Genomic DNA, 14,557 nt, shown 5'->3' on the forward strand with positions numbered 1-14,557 from the left:
TGACAGAAGGTCAGCCAAATTAACTACCCAAACTTGTCTCTCTCTATGTCTCTCTCTCCTCATAAAGTCTGGCTTCCTCTGTGCTCTCTTTTTTCTCTTCTCTCTCTTCCCTCTTCGCCCCTACCTTCTTCTACACAACAGCCTGCACTAACAACAGAACAACAATAACAGAACTACAGAAATAGAACAACAACCAACCCTCTGCCAGTAGTTGATATAGAAGACCTCTCTGGAGAAGTTGAAGTAGATATTGGTGTCGTAGGCATCGTCCCCTGCGTTGGAGATGGTCACGTTCAGAGAGACGTTCCTCACTCCTCCTAGGGCAAGGTGGGGATGGACGTGGAGCCTGGAGGCAGGAATATAATAGTTAACATTTTATTTGATAGGGAAAGAAACAATTAAAACATTGGGAGGGGTTACTCACTCCTTCCAGGGCAAGGTGGGGACAGACATGGAGCCTAGCAGGATGAGGAATCAGGCATTTCAGTTGATGAACTATTTCAGTTAATTAGTGCAGTGCTGATTAACTGCATTTGTTTTCCATTCTCTGGGATCATTATGTATCGTCTCTAATTCAATAAGTAACATGTAGGCCTATGTATAATACTAGCCAGTCTCAAGACTGCCACTGTCTCTTAATGTGTTTTTTTTTATATAGAGACATTACCCTGTGAGGTAGAAGTTATTATCATAACTACAGTGGAGTTATATCAGAGATATTTCACTCTACACACTGAATAACACCTGATTTTGGTTTCCAAACGTACAGACTGCTAATGATTCATACAACAAAGAGGAAAGAAAAAGACCTCCCCCACTAAATATGGAAAAGGCATGGATGGTTTCCAACCACAACGTGAGCCAATGAGGACGCATCATAGTTCCACTGACCACACCCACACCTCCTCAGTGTGTACAGCATGACGTCAGTCAGCTTTCATAGAGTGGTGAGCAGTGGCCAGAAAATAAGAAACACACACCCATCCGCACAATATCAACGAAGTGAGTGGCCAAACAGAGGAACAGACTCTGTCTGTCTGTCTGTGTTCTTTACCCAGAAAGCAGCAGTTTCCCATGGAGTCTCAGGTCAGCAGCACAGTCATCAGACAGGCAGTTCTTCTCAAACCATGTCTAGAAGAGGAAACATAACAGAGAGAGGGAGTGAGAGAGATCGAGAGGATATTGAGGGAGTGAGAGAGAGAGAGGCCGAGAGTTTATATGTCCTCACAGTTCCGGTCTGAACACGCGTACACACACACAAACTAGAGGGCAGTGTTGTGTTGTGGTTAATGTGGGATAAATCATCGACTGACTGGTGAACTGCCATTGCAGCACTGACGGTCGTGTGTGTGTGTGTGTGTGTGTGTGTGCGCGTGTGGCTACAGGATGGCTAGTCTCCAAGAATCACTTGCTTTATATTAACAGATTTAAATAAATAAAAAATTCAGTCAGTCATCCAGAACAGCGCTGTCCATTCGCTTGGTCTGAAGAAACTGAAATACAGTCTGAGCCCTAAATAGAACCCTACTCCTTATGGAGTGCATTGCTTTTGACTACTTTAAGGGGGGAAAGGGAGCGATTTGGGATGCAAACAGACAGTACAGTGCAGTTGCAGCCCACGAAAGTCCACACAAATAGTTCTGTAAGTATTGAAAGATGCAAAAAGTTGCTAATTCTCCACTTTTTAATGAGCACAAGTGGTGGAAATGGGAGTAGAGGGATGATTATTTAAATGTTGGTAGAGGAGGGGTGGGTGGGGGTAGAGGAGGAGGGGTGGGGGTAGAGGAGGGGTGGGTGGGGAAGAGGAGAGGTGAGTGTGGTAGAGGAGGGGTGGGGGAAGAGGAGGGTGAGTGGGGGTAGAGGAGGGGTGGGTGGGTGTAGAGGAGGGGTGGGTGGGTGTAGAGGAGGGCTGGGTGGGGGTAGAGGAGGGCGGATGGGAGTAGAGGAGGGCGAATGGGGGTAGAGGAGGGTGGATGGGGGTAGAGGAGGGTGGGTGGGTGTAGAGGAGGGCTGGGTGGGGGTAGAGGAGGGCGGATGGGGGTAGAGGAGGGCGAATGGGGGTAGAGGAGGGCGGATGGGGGTAGAGGAGGGTGGATGGGGGTAGAGGAGGGCGGGTGGGGGTAGAGGAGGGTGGGTGGGGGTAGAGGAGGGGTGGTGGGGGTAGAGGAGGGGTGGTGGGGGTAGAGGAGGGGTGGGTGTAGAGGAGGGCTGGGTGGGGGTAGAGGAGGGGTGGGTGGGGGTAGAGGAGGGTGGGTGGGGGTAGAGGAGGGGTGGTGGGGGTAGAGGAGGGGTGGGTGTAGAGGAGGGCTGGGTGGGGGTAGAGGAGGGGTGGGTGTAGAGGAGGGCTGGGTGGGGGTAGAGGAGGTTGGGTGGGGTGGGGGTAGAGGAGGCGTGGTGGGGGTAGAGGAGGGGTGGCGGGGGTAGAGGAGGGGTGGGTGCTAGAAAAATAAATTAATTAATCAACCTTCCAAATTTCTTTCAAGGAAAGAAACCACAGTGGTAACACCAAGTGGTAACTGAAACCACCTCGTTATAACGATCATTTGAGGTTATTTCTTTGAGGTTATTTCTTTGACATTCCTCTGCTGATACAGAGGAAGACGTGACTTTGCTTTCAGGTACCAGGGTTAGAGGATGGATTCTTAAAATATCCCTACAACTTAAAGGAAATTAATATACTGTATATTTAAATTAAACTCTGATAGACTGATTTTTCAGCATTGAAAAGTATTGGCTCCAACCACTGCCACGCCTCCGCCACTCCCACTACCTAAGCTCAATTTTGATCCAGAATAAAACAATGGTATTGGAGTGATTTCGGGGGGTAAATCAGACCTGGACTCAAATCTGGGTCCAGCGACTGTCAATCAAACACCTTAGCCGTTACACCAAAACTCTTAGTAAGGTTGCTAGTTGTTGTCACTACATTATGTTGTGTGTGAGTATTTCCACCTACGTATAGGCAACACAAAACCTGTTACCTCATTCAACCTACATATAGGCAACACAACAACTGTAGCCTGTTATCTCAATCAACAGACATATAGGTAGTGGTGTTAAGTACTTAAGTAGTACTTTCAAGTATTTTCACTTAAGTCATTTTTGGGGTTATCGGTACTTTACTTTTACTTCACTACATTCCTAAAGAAAATATTTTACTTTTTGCTCCATACATTTTCCCTGACACCCAAAATTACTCGTTACATTTTGAATGCTTAGCAGGACAGGAAAATGGTCTAATTCACACATTTGTGATTTGTTTCAGGAAACTAGGTGGATGTCGCGTGCCATTTGAACTTAAACTTTAAAAAGAAAAAAAAATGAAAAAAATCGTTTTTTTGTTCAAAATGCCTTCTGTAACATGTGAACTTTCATGTGCCTTAATATCAAACTTGTATACCATCTGTCAATATGAATAAAATCGTTAAACTATGAGCCTTGCTGGTTTAGCCACAGAAAAAGTCAGCAACCTTCCCGCTAGCCATGATTGGCTTAGATAATGAGTGGGTTGGACATGCCGAGAGATGTGTTCGGATTGGTCTGCCATGTAGCAGGCTTCTGTTTATTTGAGCTGGTCAGTATGTGTAGGTAACCTTTTCTAACGTGGCTTTTTTAGAAAGATATCACGTAGTAGAGCTGCATAAGTGTTGCTCTCCACTTTCTGGAGGACCAAGTTTTGAAATCAGTGGAAGTAGAGTATGATAGTTAAGGAGATGGAGAAAACACCTGTCTCAGGATTACATCTTCAAACTAAGGGCAACCTCGGCATCCGTGATAGGGAGAAGCCTCCATCCATGTATAACGGTTAAGATAGTCTAGCTAGCAAAATGTTCAGATATTATACGTGTCAGGAAGACATTTAATTTCAAGTTAGTGTACTGTTAACTAGTTAGCGAACATTAGCTGGCTGGCTAGCTAATGTGACATGCATGATCTGTGTAGTAATATTATACATATCTCAGAGCCATTTGCTTTACTAGTTTAGCATAATGTTAGCTAGCTAACATTGAACCTGGTTGGTTAGCTACCTGCAGATTCATGCAGGGTAATAACGTCATGAGTTGGGATTATGGACCATTGTTTAGCTAGCTACATATCTTAACAAAAGACTCCAATATCCAAGTCAAATATTTCAATAGAATATTTCAATAGAATGTTCAAATAAGAATTTGTTCTTAATTGACTTGCCTATTTAAATAAGGGTAAAATATATATATATATATATATATATATATATATATATTTGAAACCAAATATATTAGACATTAACCAAATATATACTACTACTCATGTAGTATTTTACTGGGCAACTTTCACTTTTAATTTAATAATTTTCTGTTAAGGTATCTTTTACTCAAGTATGACATTTGGGTACTTTTTCCACCACTGCATACTGGCAACACAACTGATGCCTGTTTCCTCATTCAACGTACATACATGCAACACAACAACTGAAGCCTGTTTCCTCATTCAACGTACATACAGGCAACACAACAACTGAAGCCTGTTTCCTCATTCAACGTACATACAGGCAACACAACAACTGAAGCCTGTGTCCTCATTCAACGTACATACAGGCAACACAACAACTGAAGCCTGTGTCCTCATTCAACGTACATACAGGCAACACAACAACTGAAGCCTGTTTCCTCATTCAACGTACATACATGAAACACAACAACTGAAGCCTGTTTTCTCATTCAACGTACATACAGGCAACACAACAACTGAAGCCTGTTTCCTCATTCAACGTACATACAGGCAACACAACAACTGAAGCCTGTTTCCTCATTCAACGTACATACATGCAACACAACAACTGAAGCCTGTTTCCTCATTCAACGTACATACAGGCAACACAACAACTGAAGCCTGTTTCCTCATTCAACGTACATACAGGCAACACAACAACTGAAGCCTGTGTCCTCATTCAACGTACATACAGGCAACACAACAACTGAAGCCTGTGTCCTCATTCAACGTACATACAGGCAACACAACAACTGAAGCCTGTTTCCTCATTCAACGTACATACATGAAACACAACAACTGAAGCCTGTTTTCTCATTCAACGTACATACAGGCAACACAACAACTGAAGCCTGTTTCCTCATTCAACGTACATACAGGCAACACAACAACTGAAGCCTGTTTCCTCATTCAACGTACATACAGGCAACACAACAACTGAAGCCTGTTACCTCATTCAACGTACATACAGGCAACACAACAACTGAAGCCTGTTTCCTCATTCAACGTACATACAGGCAACACAACAACTGAAGCCTGTTTCCTCATTCAACGTACATACAGGCAACACAACAACTGAAGCCTGTTACCTCATTCAACGTACATACAGGCAACACAACAACTGAAGCCTGTTACCTCATTCAACGTACATACAGGCAACAACAACTGAAGCCTGTGTCCTCATTCAACGTACATACAGGCAACACAACAACTGAAGCCTGTTACCTCATTCAACGTACATACAGGCAACACAACAACTGAAGCCTGTTTCCTCATTCAACATACATACAGGCAACACAACAACTGAAGCCTGTTTCCTCATTCAACGTACATACAGGCAACACAACAACTGAAGCCTGTTTCCTCATTCAACGTACATACAGGCAACACAACAACTGAAGCCTGTTTCCTCATTCAACGTACATACAGGCAACACAACAACTGTAGAAAGTTACCTCATTCTTTGCTGCTATCTTGTCTCCTTTCTTCCAGCGTAGTACAGGTGTGAGAGCAGGCAGGTCATTGTCAAGATGTCCATCCACCACATGCTTCCCCAGAGTGTAGGCCACTTCAAAGGTGATGGCTGTGAACACGTCTTTCACGTCCTTCTGCAGAGAGACAGAGAGAAACAAAATGGCTGTTCAAACACAATGTAATCTCGGAATCCAGAACCAAATCTTAAATGCTCGGTTTGTCATGAGAAAAGAGCTAAATGTTACCACCTAGAAAATAAATGCCTTTATCTTATGTTACCATCTTAACCTCTGAGTGGTTTTAAAATAGTTTCCGCCTGCTCTCTAGCAATCTCAACATGGACAGAGCCACCCAAACATCCGGACTGGATCCTAGGTTCAGAAAAACACTCATGCCAACCTGAACTGTTCTGGCGCAGATATTTTCTCCACACATTCTCCTTTTCTGCTTGGATCCAGCAACTGTGGTGGATGCGTAACCAGAGCAGCCCAGTACAGATCAGCTCAGTACAGCTCAGCCTAGCTCAGCTCAGCCCAGTACAGCTCAGCCCAGTACAGCTCAGCTCAGTACAGCTCAGCTCAGCCCAGTACAGCCCAGCCCAGCTTAGCTCAGCTCAGTACAGCTCAGCTCAGCTCAGCCCAGTACAGCCCAGCTCAGCTCAGCTCAGTACAGCCCAGCTCAGCTCAGTAGTGTGAAGAAGGTCAAATGTAATACATTTCATAATAAACACCTGTCATTGCATTGGCCTGTGCTCTACACTATCTTTTTCACTGTGAGGCCACACAACCTGAGAGAACCATAGAGAAAGTGTTCATTTTGGCACGGGACTTGGAAACAAAAAGCTCCTCAATATGATCAAACCCTACATCCTCATTAGAGAATACTGTTGGAAAGGGGACACGAGAAAATCACATCTTTGTCTTTCTCGCTTTTCTTTCATCTATCTCTCCTGTCCATTACACTTCACTCACTCTGTTCTTTGAAGAGCTAGAGACTCTCTGATGGTGATGGGTTTGGCTCCATCGTCCTGTCTCGTACTACCAACAGACCGGGAAAACTCACACAAGCTGAGGCTTAACAGAAAACAAGTGTTTATCTTTGCCCCATACTAGTGTCTGGCAGCTTGGAGCCAAACCCCTTATGTAAACACAGATGGGTTCACTTTCTTTTTCTTTCCGGTGGGGGGTCTCTCTCTCCATCTCTCTCCATCTGTCTCTCTCTCAATTTCCATTCTTTTATCGCTCCATTTTACACTGTTCGTCAACCCACCCACCCCCATCCTCTTCAGGTCATTTAGGAGGGCTGAAGTTCTGTCTGGTTGGATTAACACATTAGCCCACACATACTGAAACACACACACACTGACATCCTCTGTGGAGAGGCGACTGTCTGCTACCTAGCAACTTGAGAGAGTTATGGCAGGAAAGAGGAACAGTGTTGTAATGAGTAGGACATGAATGGACAGAAACAGGCCTGGTTACAGGGCTTATTCCTCTATGGGGAGGGATACAATAATCAACAGAAACAGGCCTGGTTACAGGGCTTATTCCTCCATGGGAGGGATACTATAATCAACAGAAACAGGCCTGGTTACAGGTCTTATTCCTCCATGGGGAGGGGATCCAATAATCAACAGAAACAGGCCTGGTTACAGGGCTTATTCCTCTATGGGGAGGGATACAATAATCAAAAGAAACAGGCCTGGTTACAGGGCTTATTCCTCCATGGGAGGGATACAATAATCAACAGAAACAGGCCTGGTTACAGGGCTTATTCCTCCATGGGAGGGATACAATACTGCAGCCTGTCCCCATGATCGCCACGAGTCAAATTGTAAAATTCACAAAAAGTTTTTGTAAATTATCCTCTTAGTAGTATAGCTTACTTTGTCAAGCTTCTAGTAACGCACAGACAGAAATATACCAAGATATGCAGTCTTCTTACTGTGCTTTATCTGCTTTACTGTTTGTCATTGAATAAGTTTGCTAATTATGTCATTGTACTGTATGATTGAAGTATGTCTTTGTAAAATGTCACATTAAACAGAACACAAATATCATTGAATATATACTGAACAAAAATAAAGGCAACATACAACAATATCTAAGATTTTACTAAGTTACAGTTCATATAGGGAAATCATTCCATTTAAATGAATTAAGCCCTAATCTATGGATTTCACAAGACAAATACCTTTAAAAAAAAAAGTAGGGGTGTGGAACACAAAACCAGTCAGTATCTGGTGTTACCACCATTTGTCTCATGCAACACAACACATCTCCTTCTCATAGAGTTGAATTGGCAGGAACTGGAACACGCTGTCGTACACATCAATCCAAAGCATCCCAAACATGCCAACGGGTGAAACGTCTGGTGACTATGCAGGCCATGGAGGAACTGGGACATTTTCAGCTTCCAGGAATTGTGTACAGATCCTTGCGATACGAGGTGATGGCGGCGGAAACGCTGAAATCTGTTCACAACGTTGACATCAGCAAACCGCTCTCCCACACGACGCCATACACGTGGTCTGCGGTTGTGAGGCCGGTTAGACATACTGCCAAATTCTTTAAAACGACTTTGGAGGCAGCTTATGTTAAATTAATATTCAATTCTCTGGCAACAGCTCTGGTGGGCATAACTGCAGTCAGCATGCCAATTGAATGCTCCCTCGAAACTTGAGAAATCTGTGGCATTTTGTTATGTGACAAAACTGCTCATTTTAGAGTGGCCTTTTATTGTCCCCATCACGAGGTGCACCTGTGTAATGATCATGTCGTTTAAATCAACTTCTTGATATTCCACACCTGTCAGGTGGATGGATTATCTTGGTAAAGAAGAAATGCTCACTAAAATGGATGTAAACAAATTTGTGCACAAAATCAGAGAATCCTTGGGATCTTTTATTTTAGCTCATGAAACATTCGACGAACTCTTCACATGTTGTGTTTATATTTTTGTTCAGTGTAATTTGATGGGTTTGGTTCCCAACCTTCCATATACTAAACAATGGGGACGAGCACCTCCCCATCGAGGAGGCTGAAGTGGAGCTTCAAGTTCCTTGGTGTCCAAATCACTAAGGACTTAAAATGGCCCTCATACGTGCATATTCGTGAAGAACCTCCACCTCAGGAGGTTGAAAAGGTTTGGCCTGGGCTACATCTGAGTTGATCCTTCTATTTTATTTATTTACATTTTTGCACTGTCTCTATGCACCCTCACAGGACCCTACACACTGACAATACAACACACACACGCACTTCACTTGCTCACACAACACGCACACACATTTATACTGACTCTACACTCATGCACCCACTCACATACAATCATCATATACGCTGCTACTACTCTGTTTATCATATATCCTGATGCCTAGTCACCTTACCCCTGTACATATCTACCCCTCTCACTCCACTGGAACTGGAACTGACCCTGTATGTAGTATGGTTACGTACTTCCTCACGTCTTTTTGTTCTACCTTAAGTTATTTTTAGTATTACACTGTTATTGAGTACTGCATTACTGGGGTTAGACCTTGGAAGAAAGGCATTTCCCTGTACTTGTGCACGTGACATCAGAACTTGAAACACACAGCATGGACGTACACTACCGTTCAAAAGTTTGGGGTCACTTAGAAATGTCCTTGTTTTTGAAAGAAAAGCACTTTTTGTCCATTAAAATAACATCAAATTGATCAGAAATACAGTGTAGACATTGGTAAGGTTGTAAATGAAGAGGCGACTCAGGAATGCTGGCCTACTAGGCAGAGTTGCAAAGAAAAAGCCGTATCTCAGACTGGCCAATAAAAAGAAAAGATTAAGATGGGCAAAAGAACACAGACACTGGACAGAGGAACTCGGCCTAGAAGGCCAGCATTCCTGAGTCACCTCTTCATCTACAACATTAACAATGTCTACACTGTATTTCTGATCAATGTGATGTTATTTTAATGGACAATTTTTTAAAATGTTCTTTCAAAAACAAGGACATTTCTAAGTGACTCCAAACTTTTGAACAGTAGTGTATGCACACGCATAAACACACACGCAGGCATAAACAGGCACGCAGGCATAAACCCGCACGCAGGCATAAACACGCACGCAGGCATAAACAGGCACGCAGGCATAAACACGCACGCAGGCATAAACCCGCACGCAGGCATAAACAGGCACGCAGGCATAAACAGGCACGCAGGCATAAACAGGCACGCAGGCATAAACACACACACAGGTCGTGTACTGTTTGAGAGAGGGGCTGGCCTTTCAAATTCCCAGTGGTGTTTAGAGCTAAATGCTTCAAATAGCCCCTGTCCAGTGGCCTCTGAGTGAACCTACCTCCAGGGACCAGTCAGCCACAGGCCAGTGTCCCCACATTCAGCTGCAGCCCAGCACTCCAACACTAAAGGACTTAAATGGAGTTGTTGCAAAACATTAAACACAACTAGTGTTTGTTGTGTGAACTCTTGGAATTCTAAATGCCCTTTAAGTAAGTAGGGAAATAAAGAGTTGTAGTCCCTGGTAGCCATTAGGACCTTCATTAAACAACAACTTAGACTAGTTTAGAGGTCTTTCCACTAGATCTTGTCAAACAGAGACTGTTTTATTGTGGGAGACGGAGACAGAGCCTGGGTCCCAAATGGCACCTTCTTCCTTATACAGTATAGTACACTACTATAAGACCTGGTCAAAAGTAGTGCACTATATAGGGAATAGGGTGCCATTTGGAATGGAACCACTTCCCAAACCCAGAGTCAGGAACAGAACTATGCCTGGCTGGATTCTGAGAAAGAGCAGCAGGACTCACATCACATCCCCCTTTATATTAGGAAACAGTGGAGGTCATTGGTAAGCCTTCTTTGGCCCAAGCTTTTATCAGGCAGTTATTAATGTTTGCCATACCACCCCACCTCAACCCCTGCCTCCCAAGCCCCCCAGTCCCCCCCCCCCCCCCCCCCCAGCCCTAGTTCCAGGCTCCTACCTCACCCCGACCCCCCAGCCTCCTACCACAGCCTTCAAACCCAGCTCCCCAACCCTACATAGTCCACTACTCCAGCCTCCCACCCCAGCGCCATCCTCCCTCCCAGTGCTGCTGTTAACTCCTGTATTTATAGAACACAGGAGTTACTGAGCTCCAACTGAAACTGAGACCTACTGGGCGTTAACAGACTGTTGCCTTTAATTGTGTCAATGGAATGTACCCACACAACAACTGGTCCTTACATACAGGTACCGGTCACAGACACACACTAACACACATACACACCGAGGGCACACACACCGGTCACAGCGCTGCACACACACACACGAGAGACAGCATGGCAACAGGTCACTCTATAGTGAAAGGCTGCCATTGTATGAACCAACACTTGTTTGTACTCAGACGCCTCAGGGAGGGTCTGTTTCATTCAATTGTGCTTTTCACATCGGACGGAACACAAGCACTGATGGAGAATGAGTGAATGAATATGTTCTTTAGAATGAGTTTCTGTTCTTTAGAATGAGTTTCTGTTCTATAGAATGAGTTTCTGTTCTTTAGAATGAGTTTCTGTTCTATAGAATGAGTTTCTGTTCTATAGAATGAGTTTCTGTTCTATAGAATGAGTTTCTGTTCTATAGAATGAGTTTCTGTTCTTTAGAGTTTATGTTCTTTAGAATGAGTTTCTGTTCTATAGAATGAGTTTCTGTTCTATAGAATGAGATTCTGTTCTATATAATGAGATTATGTTCTATATAATGAGATTCTGTTTTATATAATGAGATTCTGTTCTTTAGAGTTTGTTCTTTAGAATGACTTTCTGTTCTATAGAATTAGTTTATGTTCTATAGAATGAGTTTCTGTTCTATAGAATGATTTTCTGTTCTTTAGAGTTTCTGTTCTTTAGAATGAGTTTATGTTCTTTACAGTGAGTTTCTGTTCTATAGAATGAGTTTCTGTTCTATAGAATGAGTTTCTGTTCTTTAGAATGAGTTTCTGTTCTATAGAATCAGTTTCTGTTCTTTACAGTGAGTTTCTGTTCTTTAGAATTAGTTTCTGTTCTTTAGAATGAGTTTCTGTTCTATAGAATGAGTTTCTGTTCTATAGAATGAGTTTCTGTTCTTTAGAGTTTATGTTCTTTAGAATGAGTTTCTGTTCTATAGAATGAGTTTCTGTTCTATAGAATGAGATTCTGTTCTATATAATGAGATTATGTTCTATATAATGAGATTCTGTTCTATATAATGAGATTCTGTTCTTTAGAGTTTGTTCTTTAGAATGACTTTCTGTTCTATAGAATTAGTTTATGTTCTATAGAATGAGTTTCTGTTCTATAGAATGATTTTCTGTTCTTTAGAGTTTCTGTTCTTTAGAATGAGTTTCTGTTCTTTACAGTGAGTTTCTGTTCTTTAGAATGAGTTTCTGTTCTTTAGAATGAGTTTCTGTTCTATAGAATGAGTTTCTGTTCTTTAGAATTAGTTTCTGTTCTTTAGAGTTTCTGTTCTATAGAATGATTTTCTGTTCTTTAGAGCTTCTGTTCTTTAGAATGAGTTTCTGTTCTTTAGAATGAGTTTCTGTTCTATAGAATGAGTTTCTGTTCTATAGAATGAGTTTCTGTTCTTTAGAGTTTATGTTCTTTAGAATGAGTTTCTGTTCTATAGAATGAGTTTCTGTTCTATAGAATGATTTTCTGTTCTTTAGAGTTTCTGTTCTTTAGAATGAGTTTCTGTTCTTTACAGTGAGTTTCTGTTCTTTAGAATGAGTTTCTGTTCTTTAGAGTTTCTGTTCTATAGAATGAGTTTCTGTTCTATAGAATGAGTTTCTGTTCTATAGAATGAGTTTCTGTTCTATAGAATGAGTTTCTGTTCTTTAGAATGATTTTCTGTTCTTTAGAGTTTCTGTTCTTTAGAATGAGTTTCTGTTCTTTACAGTGAGTTTCTGTTCTTTAGAATGAGTTTCTGTTCTTTAGAATTAGTTTCTGTTCTTTAGAATGAGTTTCTGTTCTTTAGAATTAGTTTCTGTTCTTTAGAATGAGTTTCTGTTCTATAGAATGAGTTTCTGTTCTATAGAATGAGTTTCTGTTCTTTAGAATGAGTTTCTGTTCTATAGAATGAGTTTTTGTTGTATATAATGAGTTTCTGTTGTATAGAATGAGTTTCTGTTCTTTAGAATGAGTTTCTGTTCTTTAGAATGAGTTTCTGTTCTATAGAATCCGTTTCTGTTCTATCTGTTCTATAGAATCTGTTTCTGTTCTATAGAATCAGTTTCTGTTCTTTAGAATGAGTTTCTGTTCTTTAGAATGAGTTTCTGTTCTATAGAATCCGTTTCTGTTCTATAGAATCCGTTTCTGTTCTATAGAATCAGTTTCTGTTCTTTAGAATGAGTTTCTGTTCTTTAGAATGAGTTTCTGTTCTATAGAATCCGTTTCTGTTCTTTAGAATGAGTTTCTGTTCTATAGAATGAGTTTCTGTTCTATAGAATGAGTTTCTGTTCTATAGAATGAGTTTCTGTTCTATAGAATGAGTTTCTGTTCTTTAGAATGAGTTTCTGTTCTATAGAAAGTTTGTTGTATAGAATGAGTTTCTGTTCTATAGAATGAGTTTCTGTTCTTAGAACATATTATTAGAATAAAAAGCTTCAACTCATAAATACACAGTCATAAAACAGAGAGAGAGTTTAAAGATAGAGGGGTTCATGTGACATACCGGTTCACGTTTATCCCCAGCAAGAGATTGAAAGGAGGAGAGAGGAAGAGAGAGCGAGAGAAAGAGACCGTTTGAGTGAGTGAGAGGGAGGGAGGATACATTGCCAATAAACCAGGGTCCATGTCCCCTAGCTCAACATCAGGCACTACTCTGTGTTTAGTTGTCATTTGGATTTTTGTCACTTAAACTACCTTTCTTCGTCATCTGACAAGTTGATCTACCATCCAGTTGTTTACAATATAGGCCTACTTACAATATATACTGAACAAAAACAAACGCAACATGTAACAATTTAAACTATTTTACTGAGTTACAGTTCATATAAGGAAATCAGTCAATTGAAATAAATTCATTAGGCCCTTATCTATAGAATTCACATGACTGGGCAGGGGCTCCTATAACTATAAACTACTTGTAATTTGACTATGTTTCATGGCATTTCAATCAACCTGGGAGCAATTCTCAGGCAGTATATATAGCTTTATTTTTGTTTTCAGTTTGATAACACTGGACAAAATGACTACTTAGGATACTGACAATTTACTACTCTTTACTGTAGTTTAAGGATTGTTATACCAGAACTATTTACCCACACAGGCACAGCAGCCTAAGCCCGGGAACTTCTCTCACCTGCAGTGGCGGATTTAGGTATAGGCGACATGGGCAGCCGCTGAGGGCGGCAAGGAGCACCCGCCCTCAAAAATCTGAAAGGTGACATTTGCGCGATCTGTTTTCTATCGCTCATTTGCACATCACGTCAATGATATCAGGTCACCGTGTGGGACAATTAACCTTGTCGGAGTAGGCGCCCTGATTCTAGTTTGTAAACTAGGCAGGCTACTGCCTGCAAAAGTTTCCCACTCAGAAGTACAAGATGGGGAGGGGGGTAGGTTGACCTCACGTCTCCCCACTAGAAGCCCAAGCTATGGGGAGTGGGGGAATCTATCAAACAGCGCACCTCTAACTTTGTACAGTACTAACGCAATTAGTAAAATCAGTCACAGTACGAAATGCTACCAAATAAACCACAATTCATTCATAATACTGAGTACATAGTTTCACAGACATATTGTTGGGGGGGGCGGGGTTCGCCCAGGGAGCCATACAAGCTAGAACCGCCACTGCTCACATGCATATCTGATCAGCAAAAT

At 41.9% G+C, this 14,557-nt stretch overlaps 1 protein-coding gene across 1 annotated transcript in view; it reads right to left on the minus strand.

Moving 5' to 3' along the window:
- LOC139376870 (integrin alpha-9-like) overlaps positions 1-14,557 on the minus strand; it is a 141,692-nt gene that overhangs the window by 35,120 nt on the left and 92,015 nt on the right. Inside the window, exons 16-18 of the mRNA XM_071119835.1 lie at positions 5,706-5,858; positions 1,055-1,131; positions 199-346 (exon numbers count right to left, since the gene is read on the minus strand). Of these exons, the coding sequence (XP_070975936.1) occupies positions 199-346; positions 1,055-1,131; positions 5,706-5,858 (378 nt within the window). The remainder of the gene's footprint in view (positions 1-198; positions 347-1,054; positions 1,132-5,705; positions 5,859-14,557) is intronic.

This window comes from Oncorhynchus clarkii, chromosome 20 (assembly GCF_045791955.1).
Source record: "Oncorhynchus clarkii lewisi isolate Uvic-CL-2024 chromosome 20, UVic_Ocla_1.0, whole genome shotgun sequence".
NCBI classification, from domain to species: domain Eukaryota; kingdom Metazoa; phylum Chordata; class Actinopteri; order Salmoniformes; family Salmonidae; genus Oncorhynchus; species Oncorhynchus clarkii.